Consider the following 17,936-nt stretch of genomic DNA (forward strand, 5'->3'; position numbering starts at 1 on the left):
CCCTGCCTCATTGAGGTACCCTGCCCTTTTGGATCCACCAATCATGCTTCCTCACAGGAGAACTGTTCTGGGCTAAGATAAAGGCTAAACTGGAGGCAGGTGAGAGCCTGGCCTTGGAACCCCTGGTGCCAGGCCTCTACCAAGCCTTGGTTCAGGCTGGGCTGGGCCGAGAGCCTGCTGACTACTGGGGCAGCCTGTAGAATACCTGATACCTGCTGCAGGAGTCCAGGTACAGGACAGGCTGGCAGGAGTGGGTGGTTGCCATGGAACTTTAGGCAGGGCCTGTGTCCCCGTACCCAGCCTCCTTTCCACAGGACTCAGCTCCTGAGGTGAACTCCCCAATGGATTAGACCATACTAGGCCCTGCACCCCAGGGTAAGAAGAGGTGGTGGCAGGTGCTGGGCACAGTTCAGCTATAACCCCATAATTCCAACCAACTGGATCGTACCCCCAGAGACATTATTATGAGTTGGCTCCCGGACGCAAGACTACACTCAGGCCTGTGCCCCCCCTGTGATGTCTGAAGGCCCCTCCTCATGCTGGTAAGAGCCAGGACAGGGATGTGGAGGACCAAGGGAGTTATGGGGCACCTGGGTCACCCAGGCCACCCATGCCAGCTCTCTGCCATCACTCTGTGCAGGCCCTGGAGATTCCTGAGGTCACAGGGGGTCACAGCAGAGTCCAAGGGGGCCAAGCCTGGGACTTGGGCAGCAGCTTGTCTCTAGGCAGCAGCCCCAGTCCCATCCATGACTTCTGCCCATCCACAGCCCCATAGCCAGGGTCAGCCTGTACCACTGCCTGGAGCCCAGCTCAACAGTGTGGATGCCTCCAGAGCCCTGTGTGACCATTCAGTCCCTAACTTGTGATACCTACCCCCAGCTGTCACCAACCCCAATTTCTCTGGCTGCCTCCTCTGACCAGGGACCCATCCCTGGGACCCCCAACTGTCCCCTCACTGACCTATGACCCCCTGACTAACACTCCTCCCCCCAGGGCCCTGTCCTGCACTCCATCTTTCAGGGTCCAGCCTGCCTGCTGGACAGCCAGGGTTCTGAGGAACAGCTTGAGATGAAGTTCTCAGCCAAAATCCCAGTACTGCAGGGACTGTGGCAGCACAGGGCTGCCCTGCTGGACCCCCACCTTGTCTGTTGACCCACAGGGAGGTTTCCCATACCCTGGAGATTGCTGGCAGGGAAGGCCACTAGGGCTAGTGAAGCAGAAAACCCTGAGCCCATGCCTTCCCAACCTCCGCTCCTGGCCTGTTCTGAGCTCCATGGCTCCCAGGTGGCAGCGCCAGCTCCCCCTCCCAACCCCCCAGCAGGTGGGTAGTCCTGAACTGATCAGAGGAGGTCCCTTTTCCAGTGTGCAGAAGTGAGAAATGGGCCCTGGCAAGAGTGCTTCTGGACCGCTTCCTCATATCTGGGGTAACCCTCAGCCCATCCCTACCCCGCTACTTCTCAGGATGGGTCTGCTGGAAGAGATCACAGCAGAGCTGCAAGGTGGATGCCAACTGGGAGACAGGCCAGGTCTTGATCCTGTTCCTGATACAGATTCTTAGGACATCCATGGCCTCTTCTCTGCCGATACCGCCCCTCAGAGGCTCCCAGGAGGGACTCCCCACTCAGCACCTGCTGAAGTGATAAAATGATAAAGCAACCTACTGCCTCTTTGTTCACTGAGTCTAGCCCCAGCATGACATTAGCAGACATAGTTTTACCATTTTTATTTATTAATGTTGTCAGATGGTTTAATGGCATATGTGGGGAGATGGGCAGGAGCTGGCCCCCACCCCTTATGCACAGACCAGGACATGCTGGGGGCTTCCCAGAGGGAGAGGGAGGACAGTGTGTCAGCCTGGCCCTAAGATTTGTGTGAGAGCCCCCATGATGGAGGATGGAGAGGGGATGGATGTGCCCTTTAGCCCAGGGCAGGGAAGCCATAACAGGTAGGGACCCACATCAGAAGCAAGTTACAAAGTTAGAAACCTGGGGCAGGGGTCGGGAGCTTAAGAAAATACAAAACAAGGGATTGGGTTGGGCCAAGATCAATGAGAGAGAAGAGAGAAAGGTCTCTGCTCTGGCTCAGCAGTAGCTTTGGGTCTGACCCTCAGAGTGGAGGGACCAGCTAGAAGTGGGGAAAGGGGGTGGGGGACCAGCCCCCTCCCTCCCTTGGCCCCCATTCCTGTACAAGGACCCGCGGTGGTGCTCACCCCCCCTACCATAGACTGGTGGGGCTGCCCTGTAGAGCAGGAGAGGCTCGGGAGGACCCCAGGGCCCAGGCACCCTGTGAGGGGTAGGGGGGCCCCAGGAGGCCCTCTGTTTTTGAGGGAGGCGGGGGACTGGGGGGCAAGGATCTGAACGGCTACGGGTATGGGCAGGAGGGGAAGAGGAGCTGGAAGAGGTGGATGAGGGACCTCTGGGCCCTAGGGCTAGGTTGACATAGAGGGGCTCAGGCTGAGTGGGGCATCGGGCAGAATGCTGAGGGGCTGAATAGCCCAGGTTATGAGGAAAGCAGGAGGGGCGTGGTGGGTAGCTGAGCAGGAAGTCAGGGGACCGGTGGAGTGGTGGTGATTGACCAAGCATGCCATATGAGGCACTGAGCCTATCTGGGGGCATGGAGCGAAAAGGATTCCAGGACCGGGTGGGGCCAGAGTAGGAGGAGCCCTCACCTGTCTCGATCTCATAGTACAGGTTCTCTCCCCTGTCAAGTGGTGCAGGGGGACCCGGGGAGCTCCTCCATACTGGGGCTGGGGAGTTGGGCTGGAAGGATGTGGAGGCCAGGGGATACAAGCCTGGTTTGGGAACCCCAAGAAAGGGTGGCAGGTATTCCCGGGGAGCTGAGAAGCAGCCAGGGGTTCTCACAGAAGAAAGAACCTGTGAGGAGACAGGACACAGGAACTAGGCTGATGTCTCTGGCATATCCCTGCAGCCCCCACCCATCCTGAGCTGGGCACTGACCTGGGCAGGGCCTCTGCATCCCCTCCTTGAGATTCCCATGGGCCGCGGGCTCCTCACCAGGCTCCCAACACTTTGCTGCCTTGGTAGGGAGGGTGAGGGTCCTGGAGCCCAGGCACCAGGGTGGGCTAGGGGGTGGGAGGATGGCCCACTCCCTGAGGTCCCCAGAGGCTCACCACCCACCTCCAGGGACAGTGGGTGGCAGAAAGGGGAGTGTGGAGCAGATGGGGCGCTCCCATGCTCCTGTTGGTTCTGTCTCTGGGCCACCTGTTGAGCCCGCTCAGCCAGGGCCAGGGCCATGAGGCGCGCTGGGTTCTTGGGAGGTGGAGGTGGGGCCCCACCAGGGCGCAAGAGGGATAGTGGTGGGGGCAGCAGCGGTAAATCCATGCCAGACCCTATACAGAGAGGAATGGGAAGCGGCGTCAGCTGGGTCTTGAGTGCAGCCTCAGGGTCTGTGAGGATATTAATGGGCTGAGTAGGACTCACCATGCTGTCCTTGGGCTTCCTGGGGACCAGGTAGTGCCAGCTTGCTGCACATCTCCTGTTGGCAGGTGTCACTCAGCTGGGCTTTGGCTCCGTGAGGCAGCAGGGAGATGAGATGGGGGTGCAGACCTGGGTTGGGGCTGAGTGCTGGTGTTGGGGTGACTGAGGCAGGTGTTCCCCCAGCCTCCAGCAGCTCCAGGACAGCAGGTGGCACTGATACAGCCAAGGGTTCTGAGATGTCCAGGGCAGCGGGTGAGGCAGAGCTGGTGGGCCCACGGGGTGAAAAGGCCTGAGGGGTTGCCCTGGGTGGGAAGGCAGAAGCAGGGGCTGGGGGAGCTGGGCTGGCAGGAGGTGCAGGGTCCCCTGGAGTAGGACTGCTGCAGCGAAAGGTAAGGGGATCAAAGTCGAGCCCCCGGAGCCCCTCCAGGCAGCGGGGTGGGCTGAAGTCCAGATCATTGCCATCATCTAGCCAGGCTGAGTTTCGGTGAGAGGGGGAACCAGAGAGTGCCCCCAGCCCAGCTGCTGAGGACTCGGAGGACTCGGAGGACTCAGAGGATGAGGAAGACTCAGAGGAGGAGGATGAGGACAGGCTCTCGCAGGAGCCAGCAGGTGCAGGGCCCACAGGGAAAGCATCAGTGCTAGAGTGGGGTCGCCGTAGCCTGTGCAGCTTCTGGAGGCCTGAGAGGGTGGTAGGTGGGAAAAAGTTAGGGGTCAGTGCTCAGAATTTTACGTACCCATACATTAGTGAGAATAGGGCACACAACCAGGAGTCTGGGGAAATAATATGCAGAGGCACTTCCCTGGATAGGGCCACAATGGCTATGAACCCAGGGAGAGCTAGCTGTTCAGACTCATGGTGACAAAGGAAGTGAATGGCAAGTTCCTGAGGAGAACCATTCAAGACCCAAAGGCCAGAATGAAGTCTGACAACCCCCCAGGCTGTGAACATGACCAACAGGATCTCAAACAAGCTGCTGGAAGTAGGCTGGAGCGACCACTTTTGGAAAACAGTCGGGCCTTTTCTTGGTCAGTTGAACATGAGTGTGCCCTAGAGTATGCACCTCCACTTCTGGGTACACGTAGAGCCCTCTCAGGAGTGCTCATAAGAGCCCCCAAATCCATCAGGAGTAGGAAGGACAAGCAACCCCGGGTGGGATACCCACATGGAACACCGAAGATCAGCAGACAGAAGTGAGCCTGAGCTACACCTGGCAACACAGTGGTCGTCTGTAATGCAGTTGTGAATGGCAGGCAAGTTCCACATACAGCACGATACCCCCTTTCTTATACTCCCTTTAATTGAAGTTTTAAAGTGACTAAAACTGCACAATATGTTTATGTATACTGCTGTACATGATAAAAACCTTAAAAAGGAGAGGATGATGACCATCAAATCTAGAGGATGCCTCTGGTGATGTCAGCAGGTAGGAGAGGGGAGGAGCCTGCAGGTAAGGTTGTGGGACTCTTTTAGTTCTGGCCAACGGGTATGTGGATGTTCATTATATTATGTACATTTTTTCAAAAGAAATGAATAAGAATGTGAAAGGACCCTATATGGACCAATGATCACAGTGTGGCATGAACCAAGGGTGATACTTTATCCAACTTATTATACCCAATGTCCAAATTAAAAACTAATAAAATCCCAAGACACCCAAATTTGAAGTTCAGCATATGAAGGCCAACTCAGGGCCCCAGCTCCTCCCAGCTTGACCCTGGCATAGGCCAAGCCACCCTGAGCTCACCAGCCCCGCTGGCCTGCGATGATAGAGACTCCTCGCTTTTGGCAGATCTCAGTGTGACTGTGTCAGGTCGGCTACCTATAAGGAGAGGTAGAAGGGTCACGGGGGCACTCCAGAGTGCCTCCCCCCCCACACCATGTCAACTGCTTGACCTCTGACCTGAAGGCTGTGGTGGGGCACGCATGCCCCCCAGCCAGGGAAGAGGCTTCTTTCGAGGGATGCTGGGGCCCCGGCCCAGTGCAAAGAAGGTCTTCCAGCTGCTACCCCCTGGCTTTCGCTGTTTCTCTCCTCTCTCCTCTTTCTTCCTGGGGTTTGGGTGAGACACAGGAGGCAGTTTGAGGAGCTGAGGCCTCCAGGCTAGACCCTCCTCTCCTCGGCATCCCACTCACCTTTCCGCAGGTGAGGCTGAGGCTTTGGGAGCTGTGGATTCAGTGGGTGTCCCCAGTCGGCCCTGGGTGCGAGCCTGAGCTTCCTCCAGAGTCAGCAGGCGAGTAGAGGGGCCGCTGCCCGCAAGGGACTTGGGCCTGGGGAGGAGGCAGCGGCCTGGGGAGTTGGGAAAGTGGGCAGCTATCAGCCCAGGGGCCTTTCAAGGACACAGGCAAAGCCAAGCGCTACAGCCCAAGCCCCAGCCCCAAAGCGTGCCCCCCTCCCCCGGGCTGGCAAGGCAGGGGACCAGAGAGTATCAGGCAGGAATGGGTGGGCAGCAGGCAGGTGAGCAGGAATAAGGCAGAACCAGCTGATGAGGCAGCTCCCAGCAGCCAGCGAGGGCAGTGGCTCTGGCTTCAGTTACCTCGGGCCAGAGGGCCCTCCGATGTGCTGAATCCCGATTGGGCTGGGGTCCGGGGCAGGGTGGGGAGTCTGGGTGGGGCCTGGGCAGGGTCATTTCTGGGGACCTCCCACCTCCTCCCAGGTGGATCCCTGGCCCCATATGCCCCCAGGAGCTACAAGGGGTGAAGGAAGAACGATGTCCGGGCCAAGAAGTGGGGATCCTGAGCGTAGGAGCTGAAATGAGAAGGGTGGGGAGGGGTGGGAGAGGCCGGGGCGGGGTCCTCAAGGAGCCAGGAAGGAGGTCCAGCTCCAGTGGGTAGAAACAGGGCTGGAAGCCCACCTGCCCTCCCACACTGCAGCCGTGACAATGAGGAGGCAGTAGCCAGGACATCAGGAGATGGGACAAGCATACCTGCAGTGTCAAGGCCAGCAGAGGTAAAGGTGTCACTGAATAAGACATCCACGTGGGTGAGCAGGAATTCCACCACCACGGACTGCACCCGCACCTCCCGGAAGGCTGCTGCCCCACCAAGCCCCACTGACTCCAGCTCCATGGACCTGAATGGGAAGAGGGAGAGGGAGACCAGGTGCCTTGAGCCACAGCTGGGGGAGGTTCTAGCTAGGTTAGGTGGGGAGCCGATGGAAGCAGTAACTGTCATTCAGCACCTCTGACTTCATCCAACTAATCACATCTGTAACCAGGTTCTCAACCTTTCCCCAAACATGCTCCCTCACCACCTTCCCCATGTCAGTCAATGCAGTCCTTTAAGTGGTTCAGGCCAGACACCTTGGAACTGTCTTTGACTTCTCTCTCTGTCACACCCACATCCAATCTGACCCAAAACCTTGTGGGCTCCACCTACAAAATCTATCCAGAGTCTAAATTCTTCTCCACTGCTTCACCCTGGCCCAGCTTCCATCCTCTCCCTCTGGAGCCTCACAGCTGCCTCCTCCCTGATCTCCTGCTCCCTCCTATCCCACCTCCACAGTCTGTTTCCCATTCACAGCTGGAGGAAGCTGTGAACACCTGAGTCATGTCAGGACCCTCTGGGCTCAGAGCCCTTTCCTGGCTGCAACTCACTCCTGGTAAAGTCCTCACATGACCCACAACCCATAAGTCACTCCTCTTCTATCTGGTCCCCCACCACCTATCTGACACCTCATCATCTCCTCCCCCTCACCCCTTTATTCACTCACTCACTCACTCAGCTCCAGCACAATGGCCTTCCTACTGTTCCTCCTGACTCAGTCCCAGACCTTTGCACCTCCTGTTCCTTCTGCCTGATTTGTTACTCCCCAGATATCCACATGGCTCCCTCTTTCATCTTTTACAGATCTTGACTCAAATGTTACCTTCCTCAGTGGAGTCTTCCCCATCTACCTTATTTAAAATTGTAAACCTTTTCTGTATTCCAGGTCTGTCTTTGCTTCTTTTCCCCCATAGTTCTTATACCCACCCTGTTATGTACCACCTGTTTTATTTAGGACAGATAGCTTGCCTGTCTCAGTCACCATAAAATCCTCTGGGGCTTACCCTGCTGCTGGCCATAGAAGACTTCTAACCGAAGCTTTCCCCAGTACTCTAAACATTCCAAAATGCCATGATCCTGTGCATGCCCCTTCCCCGCTTTGTAATCTTTCTCCTTGCCACTCACTACCATCAGACCACACTGTGTATTTTCTTGTTGCTAGCTCATTGTCCACCTACCCCATGAGAATGTGAGCCCAGGAGCACAGGGTCTTGCTCACTATTCTGTTCCCAGTGCTGAGAACAGGGGCTGGCACACTGAAGATAATTAATAAATATATGTTGAATGAAATGAACAAGACAACCAAAGTTGAGTGAGTTCCTAGCATAGGTGTAGGGGGAGACATGGGGCTCAGCCCATGGGAGGGAGCTGTGGGTGACAGTCTGGTGGGCTGCAGCTTACCGTAGCAGGTTGGGCGCCCAGACAATGGCCAGGTTTCGGGCATGCATGCTGGTGTTGGCACTGTGTCTGGCCATGCGGGCCAAGTGCCTCAGCAGGTATTCCAGAGTCCTGGAGGTGGGAGTGGAAGGGGACATCTCACCTGAGCATCAACTCCCTTGTGAGCCCACCACAGCCCTTTCCTACCTCTCCTGGTTTACCTGTAGTGTGGCGGGGGCAGCTGCTGGATGACATCATGGACACGCACCAGGCGTTCCTCCTCACCAGGCACTGACATGGCCTCCTGAGATCGTGCACAGGCATGATGCGGGCTGGCCCCCATGCATCCCAATACCCTCCAACCTCACCAGCTCCTTTACTCACACTGAACTTCCCGTAGAGCTGATATGTGAGTAGGGGGTTGGGCAGCTCTCGGAAGTAGAGCTTGCAGAGGGACGACACACTGTGGATGTCCTGAAGGAAGGTGGGGCCAGATAGTTCAGGGATCCTCTCACTGTCAAATTCATGCCTGAGACCAGCAGGTCAAAGAGGAGAAAGACTGGTGTCAGAGCTGGCTCACCTGGCTGTACCCTCCCTCCCACTGTTCACAGATGGATGCAGCCTTCTTCCTGCCCTGGGCTCTTCAAAGGCAGAGAATCACTTCATCTGTAATAACCCTGTGTGCCAAAGACAGAGGTGCCCGTGCTCATTTTACAGAGGAGCACACTGAGGCGCAAGTGGAAGGTGCCCGTGACTGTAGCTACCCAAAGTTATCTGATTCCAGAGCGTGACCATGCTACTTCCACCAAGTTGTTGATCAAGAGGTCAGTGGAAAATGTGGCTGAAATCCCAGCAGCCCTGCTCACAACTGTCTAGTGGTATCCCACTGCTTGAGGGTAAAAGCTCAATGCACAGGGATTCACACCACATCTCTCACACCCCAAGGCTCCACACTGTTCACTTCATGGCCTCCTGTCAGCCTCAGCACTTGTGCCTCACTTCTTCCCATCTCTTAGACCATCATGTCTGCTGTCTCTCCTCACTTCAGGACCCTCCCATGTAAAAGCCAAAATCCTACCAGTTGTCAAAAAGGCCTCGCATGCTCTGCCCCTAATTACTTCTCAGACATCATCTTCTGCTACTTCCCCTTTGGACTGGCTGTTCTCTCCACCATGAATGTTTTTCCCAGGATATCCACATTGCTCGCTCAGTCCCTCCCATCCTACAGAAGTAGCTCTTCCGCAGGAGGCCTTCTCAGCCCACCCTACTTAAAACTGCAATACCTCTCCCAGATTTATTATGATCCTCCTTATCCTCAAATCTCTTGTTCTCCATAGCACTTGTCACCTAGTAGTAAACTTTCTCATTTCTTTGTTTGTCTCTGCCTCCAGCATGTGAGCCCCATGAGGGTGGGAGTCTCTGCTTGTTTCATTAACCACTGTATCACCACTGTGGTCAGGTTGTCAGGGTAGGTTCTTGTTTGGCATGTGGCAGGTACTCAGTGAAATTGATCCCTCTACTTCCAATGCTCATTCTATTCTCACCTCTCAGGCCTTGGTGAGGGTATCACTTCCTTGAAGAATCTCACCCTGCCTCCAGCCCTGATCCAACCCCAATCTATGCCTTCCCAACTCCCAAGATCTTCCCAACTTGGCACATGGCACAGGGCACAGGGCCTAGACTAGGAATGATATTCAGTAAAAGTTTGTGCAGGAAAGGGATGGGTAGAGGGCCCTCACCGTAGCCTCTGGATATTGGATGACACGCCTGAGAGCCGGTAGATTCCATCCACCACCCCATGGGCCTCAATAAACTCAGAGCAGCAGCGAAGCACCTGGGGCACTGGGAGAAAGCAGTGGGGTCAGGGCTGGACAGCTCAAATCCTGAGTGGTAGCAGTGGCCTAGGCAGGTGGGCCCAGGACCTCACCGTCTTGGCCTGAATTGCTGAGGTGCTCTCCAAGGTCGCAGCCAAACACCCTCTGCCGAAGGATACCTCTCTGTCTCAGGCGCTGCCGAGAAGGGCGGGAGTGCATGAAGGTGCGCAGGAGGCCAGCCAGCTTCCCACGTGGCCGGGGTACAGCTGCAGGGGGAAAAGCAGGCCACACAGGGTCGGTACAGTTATCAGTCTGGTGGGAGGAGGGCAGGAGCCTGACCTTTTGTTTTTATTACCTGAGGTCAGAGAGGAGACACCCTGGGAAGCTGGGACACCACATAGGGGACCATCAGCATCTGTGGGGTGAACCATAGGTGGAAAGGATAGATGGCAGACCAAGAATGAAGGAAGACCTCCCCACTTTGCCCCTGGCACTTACCCCCCTTGAGTCCTGGATAGGGCCGCTCTGTGAATAGCTCCACACACTCGCTGGGGAAGAAACCAACCTGAGGAGGGTTCAGAGTCAGTGCCTGGGCCACCTTAGCTGCCACAGGGCCCTAGCCCCACCTGTCTACTCCAATCAAGGCTCACCTGGAAGCCTCGCTTGCCCCGCCACCAGCTCCGATCCTCTGTGGGTGGCATGTCGATCACAGAGATAATGTCTCCCACCTGGGAGTGGGCAGATGAGAGAGTCAGAAGCAGCTAGGAAGTGGGGAGTACAGCTGGAGTCTGCCCCCTCCACACAGCCTCACCTCAAAGGACAGCTCATCTGGTGCCTGGGCTGTGTACCGTTTTACCACATGGGCAGCAGCCACTGCAGGAATATTGAGTGAGGCCTCCTCACTGAGGAGGAGTCGCCTGCCATGGTTGTCCAGCTGGCATGGAGGGTGGATGTGACAGGGAGAGCCCAGAAGGTGATAAATAATAAATAATAAAAAAATAAGAGAAGGTTCTTCCATACCCAGTGCAGGCCACTACTTGTTCCACATCTAGTCATTCAGAGCTATTGGTAAAACACCTAAATTCATGCCCTTTCCATAACAAGGCCCCTTACTTCCCCTCACATGTCCCAGGGCTCCCTGGCCCTGAAGTCCTCCTGATACACTTATGCACCCTTACCCTCCATAGCAGACACTGCACATCTGCTATCTAAAAAGCTGCTGGTTTTACATGGATTCAGAGTGTTTTGAGGATTACCAGATGGGAGGGGGCGTAGGGGAATGGGTAAAGAGGTGAGGAGATTAAGAAGTACAAACAGGTAGTTACAGGATAGCTATGGGAATATAAAGTACAGTATAGGAAATGGAGAAGCCAAAGAACTTATACGCATGATCCATGGACATGAACAATGGTGGGGAGATTGCCTGAGGGAGTGGAGGGTGCTGAGTGGACGGGGGCAAAGAGGGTAAAATCAGGACAACTGTAACAGCATAGTCAGTAAAATATAATTTTTAAAAATAAGGTTTAAAATCAAATATAAATAAATAAATAAATAAATAAATAAATAAATAAATAAATAATTGCCCTGGCTGGTGTGGCTCAATAGACTGAGTATTGGCCTGAGAACTAAAGGGTCACCAGTTTGATTCCCAATCAGGACACATGCCTGGGTTGGGGGCCAGGCCCCCAGTTAGGGGGCGCTCAAAAGGCAACCACACACTGATGTTTCTCTCCCTTTCTCCCTCCCTTCCCCCCTCTTTAAAAATAAACAAATAGCCAAAGGACTTATATATAACAACCCATGGACATGAACTAAAGGGGGTGGGATGTGGGTTTGAGGGGGTATGCAGGGCAGAGGGGAATAAAGGGAAGAAAATGGGATGACTGTAACAGAATAATTGATAAAATATATTTTAAATGAATAAACAAATAAAATCTTTTTAAAATTTAAAATAAAATAAAATAAAAACTAAAAAGCCATTTTTAAGTCACTCTTAGGAGGCCAAACCTATTTCTAACTGATATACCTTGAAATTCTCACATCCCCACAGCCAAACACCAGCTAAAACACACACACACACACACACACACACACACACACACACTCGGGCACTCGTTCTCTCTCACAGGCATTAACCCAAACAGACCCTGAAATGCCAGTGCCTCCTCCTGTCTGGCTCATTTCCTTCCTGTGCCCATATACACTCCCAGGCTGGTTCTTGGTCCTCCAACATCCCTCACTCACTCCCAACTCCAAGCCCTACTGCCCCGGCCCACCTCCATCCAGGTGAGCACAGGCCCACAATTGAGGTTACTGTCCACCAGTCCTGACAGGGTCTCCAAGTATTGCAGCAGCAGCGGCACCAGCATCTATGATTAGATTGTCAGGGTGAGCTCTTATGAGGAGACCCCAAGAGAGCCCACTGCCCTTCTATACTGCCTTAGCTTGCCTCTAGGCAGGACAGAAATTCAATCTCAATGCATGGGTGCCACTCCACTGTTAAGTACTAAAATATTGTCACATCAGTTTGCACACAGGCTATGTCAAGCTCCTTTGCACTTCCATTGCTCTGGCCACATTGACCCTCCCATGGAACACCCCAGAACTCCCCAGGGCCTTAAAACTAAAGGGAGCCTCCAAACCTTGCTGCAGTCCTAGGGCCTCTCCATTCTGATTGGTGGGACTTAAACCATACTTGTGTTTAAGTATTTATCAATCCCCCCTGCCTTAATGGTTTCACACATTCATGATGAGGACACACCATGGTTAAGGCAGGGATGGGACAACAAGCAGTTTACCTGGGAAGCCCTGGCACCCTCTGGAGGTGGGGGAAGCTCTGGGAGGCAGGAAAATCTCCGGTCAAATATGCACCGGTGGAGGTGGGCATCCAGGGAGCGGAAGTCATCATAACTGCGGAGAACTGGCCAAGAACGGCCCTGTGGGAGCAGGAGGGACAAAAAGGAGAAGTGGTTCCATTTCACTGAGCTGAGAACAACCATGGCAACCAGTCCACCGGGCTAGATGAGAAGCAGGGGTGGCCTTACCTGACAAGTCACTTGCACCCCAAACACCAGCTCATTCTCCCCAGAGAAGCTAGAGCCTTCACGCTCTGGAGACAGCAGGAGCTGTAGAGGGAAAGAAAGGCCCAGGTGAGGGCCTCACTTTTGTTCTAGTCCTAACCTTTCCAGGTAGCACTACCTAGGGATGGGGCTGTGTTCCCTAAGGGCAGAGCCTGGTGATGCCTCAATCCAAGTACAGGGTCTTGGCACAGAGTGTACACCTAACAAAAAGTTGTTGCTAAATGAATAAAGAAAAAAAATGCATGAATGATGAGCAGCTCTCCCCTTCTGTCCTGCAACTCCTGTCACTGACTGTGCAGATGGGTGGAGCAGCCAGTCCCAGGGATCAGTCTTAGGGGTAGGGTAGCTGACATTGCTTCAGGGTTGGGTGGGATCTCATCTTCCCACCTGGGGGCAAATCCTCATACCTGAATGTGGCCAAAGTCAACATTCTCATAGTGGAAATGGGCACAGTCAGCCAGCCGAGGGAAGGGACCTCGAGGAGCTGAGAGCCTGGGGGACAGGTGACACATCACTAGTGGCTCCTGTGCTTGGCCCCCTTATAAACTGAACCACTCCCTTACTTCTCACCTCTTCCCAGGCTTCCCCTTTGCACTGGGTGCCGCAGTAGGGGGTAGGGGCTGCACTGAGCCCTCCCCTGAGCCATCCAGGCTGTCAGTGCTGCGAGCCTGTGGAGCAGAAAAAAGAATCAGAGGACCCTAGAGATGGGAGCAGAGAGACAACAGGAGCATTGTTATCCTCCAGTCTGGACCTAGAGGCTGAATCACTCTATACACTGCCATGAGCATGGAGTAGCAGGGAAGGTCAAGGAGAGGTGAAGGCCAGGCTGAGGATAGGCCTTCATCATCCTGTGTGGTCTGGGGTGGGGGTGGGGGGTGTAGAAGAGCAGGGGACAGAGGTGAGGCAGGGAGAGAGCATGCTGGTACCATGTGTCTGGGTTTAAATTCATCTTGTAGGCCCTTGAGAGTATAGTCATTTTCCACTTGTGCCTTTCCACACCTCTGAACAATGTCTGTGCAATCACAGCTTCCATTTTATCAGTCTTCCTGCTCTCAGCCTCCCCTCCTGCCAGCATCTTCACAGCAAGCAACAGTATAACTTTCACACAACACAATCCTACCTGTCTCTCCATAGATCATGGACCTTCAGTGGATCCCTGTTGTCTCGAAGATAATTTTCTGGTTTGTTTACCTTTCCACCCTCATCTCTCCCCATTGCTTCCATTCTCAGAGTTCTCAAATTTCTGAGTCCAACAAAAGCACCATTTTCTCATTTCCTTCTAGGCCTTTGCAAAGGCTGTTCCCTCTGCATGTAACACTCTTCCCTATTCTTTCACTAGGTTCACTCTTCCTCATCAACTCTCATGTTTCCTCCTCTCCAAAGTTCTCCCTCATCCTTCAGGTTGTATCAGTTACCTCTTCTGGACTCCGCCATCCCAAGGTTCCCCCATCCCTTGATGACTTTGCCTGGGCTTCCCCCATCATAGCCCTGAGCACTCTAAGATGTCACTGTCTGGTAACAAGTCCATCTTCCCCACTGGACTGTGATCTCCCCAGGATCAGGGCCTGGGGCTGAGCCCTCAGATCTCCAGCATTGTCCAGCACAGAGGTAGGCACAGAACTGGTCCTCCTCACAGGTAGGGTTGTGTCTGATTCCTTGCTGGGTCCCAATACCAAGTGTCAGCCCAGTTGCCAGCGGGGGTGAGGTAAAATCTGATGAATAAATTAACCAGCTACCAGATGTGGACTCCCGAAACTGGGCTCTAGCTTCTCCCTCCTTCATATCCCTGCAACATCAAGTTCTCCTTCACCTACTCCGCAGGTCTGTTCCCCTCCAACCCATGAAACTACTAAAGGCAGGATGGGACCTGACTCTCTTTGTGCTTGGAGCCTGGGCTTGCAGAGGTCTCCATGAATGTTTGTTAAGTGATCGAATGAAGAAATAAGATGGATGAATGAGCAGGAGCAGCAAGGTGGAAGAGGGAGATGGAGGGGAGGGAGGACGAAGACAAGATGGAGAGGAACTAAGGATCAGTGCTGGTTTGGGGTTGAGGTGGAGTAAGAAGGACAGGAAGAGCTGAGGTAAAGATTCTGGCTGATGGGAATAGAAGAGGGTTGGTTGAGAGAGCCTGGGATGGGGTAAAAATGGTAAGAGAAGAAAAGGGTTAGGCTGAGGTGGAGCTGAGTGGGGGGGTGGAGTGCTAGAGAAAGGGGCTGGTGGTAGCAGGAGGAGGCTAGGCCGGGAAGGGATGGAGGTTGGGACTAAAGGATGAAGATGGCTCTGGGATGGTGGTGGGGGGGGGGGGGGTTGGTGGAGACCCAGGGAGCTTCAGCAGGCACCTGCGGGGACCATTTGGGGGATGCCGGGTCCTTCCCAGGACCAGCCCCTCCCAAGTCCAAGCCTTTGGCCACAGACCTCCATCCGGGGCATGGAAGGAGATGCACGCTGAGAGGGCGGGGCAGGGTAAGGGCTTGGGACCAAGACCAAGCTGGGGGTCAAGAGCGCCTGCGACTAAGGGTGAGGGGCGGCGCAGGCCTCGGGCTCAGGAGGGGCCGGGGGCGGGGCACGCGGGGCGGGGCCGTGCATGGACAGACTGCCACGCGGACGGACTGACGGCCGCATAGGCCCCCTCACCACCATGGTCTCGTGGCCTCCTCAGGTGCTGGCCCTGCTAGACCCCTCGATCCTCGCCGTCCTCGTCGCGGATGCCGCGGCCATGGCGACACAAAGGGGAGGGCATGAGCCTTGCGCGGGCAGCTGCAGGCTCCACCCCTAACCGCTGCCTGTGGCTGAGGCACTCGCCCCACAGGGCGGGGACAGTAGGGACACCACGCAGCCTCTCATTGGCTCCACCCTGCCTGAGGCGCCCAGCCCACATAGAGGCTTTTCATTGGCTTTGGCTTGAGCCCCTCCCTGGCTGGGTCCTGCCTGGATAAGCTTGACAGTGCCATACCACACCCATGACTGCTTTCATTGGCTGTCATTCCCCTGACACCCACACCCCTTGCTTCTTTTTATTTTTAGAGAAGGGAAGGGAAGGAGAAAGAGAAACATGGATGTGAGAGATACATTGATCAGTTGCCTATCTCACGCCCCCCACTGGGGACCTGGCCCGTAAGCCAGGAACGTGCCCTGACTGGGAATCAAACCGGCAACAATTCGCTCAACCCACTGAGCCACATCAGGCAGGGCTAAACTTGTCTTCTAACACTTTTAATGCTAAGCAATGGGCCCTACCCCTTAGTCCACTCAGTGACCACTCCCCTGACACTCATAATTGTATACTCCCATAGGCTCAGGGCTTTTCTCCATCTCCAGGCAGCTTTTCGAAGTCTCAATCCTCCAAGCCTCACCTTGGCAGTCCTGACCCCAACCCTTTCCACAGAATACTGAGGACATTTGCCCATGGACGGTTTCCACTGGCTCAGATGCCTTGCCTGGAACATAACCCTAAGCACTGTGCAACTTAGCTCTATCCACTGGATATTTTCCTTGCCTTTCCCTGCTGCTTATTACAGGCCAGCTTCCAGCCTTATCTCTTTTCCTAGAAATACGTTTAGCCTGCAATGCCACAACATAGCCATGCCTCCCATAAAGCCAATCCCAATTGTTCCCACAGCTGACTTAGCCACGTTCAGAAAACACTAACAGCGACCCTTTCAAGAGGACACTCCCACTGGTCATACCCTCAACAAGGCTCTTCGTCTCAAAAGGTGCATCCTTGTTTTTATCTTATTTTTTTAATTGATTGATTTTAGATTGAGGAAGGGGGAAGAGAGAGAAACATCGATTTGTTGTTCCACTTATTTATGCATTCATTGGTTGATTATTGTATGTGCCCTGATGGGGACTGAACCCGCAACGTTGGTGTATCAGAACAACACTCTCACCAACTGAGTTGCCCCACCAAGGCAGAAGGTACATCCCCGATCAATCTACTCTTTCATTCAAAAACTCCAATCCCATAATTTGTGGAGACATCGGTAACCAAAACAGGAAAACATACCCTGCCCACATAAAACTCAAAAGCTAGTGGGAGAAAACAATGAACAAAATAAAAATTTAAAAATATAGATTAAGTGATAAATTCTATGGATACAAACTAAGTAGGGATTGGGGAAACGGAGTGCTGGGGAAGGGGTCAATTTACAGTTACTTATTTCAATTTATTGAACCTGCAAACTTCACTCCCATCACAGATCCTTCCTACATGATGTTTCCCTCTACCCAGAGTATTCCTCCCCCCCCCCCCCCACTTCAACTTCTGTAGTGGCTGCAAATTCTTTGACACTTCTCTCATAAAAAAGTAGAGTACACATCCCCTCACCTTTGAATCTGGGCAGAATTCAACCAATAAAGAATAGTGGGCCTTAGCTGGTGTGACTCAGTGAATTGAGTGACGGCCTGCGAACCAAAGGGTCACCGGTTCGATTCCTAGTCTAGGGCACATGCCTTGGTGGCAGGCCAGGTTCCTAGGAGGGGATGTGTGAGAGGCAACCACACATTGATGTTTCTCTCCTTCTCTTTCTCCCCCACCCCCTTCCCTTCTATAAAAATAAATAAAATCTTAAAAAAAAAAAAAAAAGAATGGTGGAATGGACACTATGTGACTTCCAAGGCTAGGGAGTGAGAGGCAATGCAGCCCTCTCCTCGTCCACTGGAACTAGGCTTGTTGAGGCATCATGTGAGAAATGTGACTTTGCTGAGGTAGTCATGTTTTGAGGGAGCCCAAGCCACCAGGAAATTGTGTACTAGAGTCAATAGTTCCAGCTGATCATCTGAGCCCTGGTGACAGATTGTTTTATGCCACTAAGTTTTGGGGGTAGTTTGTATCCCAGCAACAGTATTTGAAGTGGCCCTTTGTCAACTAGTTAATTCCTACCTGTCTCAGTTTAAAGGTACCTTTCTGAGGAATCCTTGTAGGTCCTACTCACCCTCCAGCTAGATCAGGCTCTTCTACTATAAACATCTTTTATTTCTTCTTATGTCTAAACATCTATTTCCTTCTTGTTGGTTGGATTTTTTAAAAGATTTTTTTAGAGACGGGGGAAGGGTGGGAGAGAAGGAAAGAACATCAATGTGTGGTTGCCTCTCGTGCACCCCTCACTGGGGACCTGGCCCTCAACCCAGGCATATGCCCTGACTGGGAATTGAACGGTGACCCTTTGGTTCATAGGCCCATGCTCAA

General features: G+C 53.8%; 1 protein-coding gene across 1 annotated transcript; it reads right to left on the reverse strand.

Moving 5' to 3' along the window:
* Positions 1-1,722: 1,722 nt before the first annotated feature.
* On the reverse strand, positions 1,723-15,513 carry ARHGAP33 (Rho GTPase activating protein 33). The gene is made up of 22 exons (XM_024577533.3): positions 15,383-15,513; positions 13,319-13,416; positions 13,156-13,240; positions 12,713-12,793; positions 12,467-12,604; positions 11,945-12,037; positions 10,480-10,602; positions 10,319-10,396; positions 10,167-10,233; positions 10,024-10,083; positions 9,782-9,934; positions 9,594-9,696; positions 8,239-8,383; positions 8,076-8,158; positions 7,879-7,986; positions 6,360-6,505; positions 5,569-5,722; positions 5,339-5,484; positions 5,183-5,257; positions 3,441-4,115; positions 2,958-3,349; positions 1,723-2,873 (listed from the first exon to the last, which is right to left on the reverse strand). Exons 1-22 carry the CDS (start codon positions 15,386-15,388, stop codon positions 2,082-2,084), a joined length of 3,801 nt encoding a protein of 1,266 aa, XP_024433301.2. The 5' UTR covers positions 15,389-15,513; the 3' UTR covers positions 1,723-2,081.
* Between the last annotated feature and the right edge of the window lie 2,423 nt (positions 15,514-17,936).

The sequence above is a fragment of the Desmodus rotundus genome, chromosome 12 (assembly GCF_022682495.2).
Source record: "Desmodus rotundus isolate HL8 chromosome 12, HLdesRot8A.1, whole genome shotgun sequence".
NCBI classification, from domain to species: domain Eukaryota; kingdom Metazoa; phylum Chordata; class Mammalia; order Chiroptera; family Phyllostomidae; genus Desmodus; species Desmodus rotundus.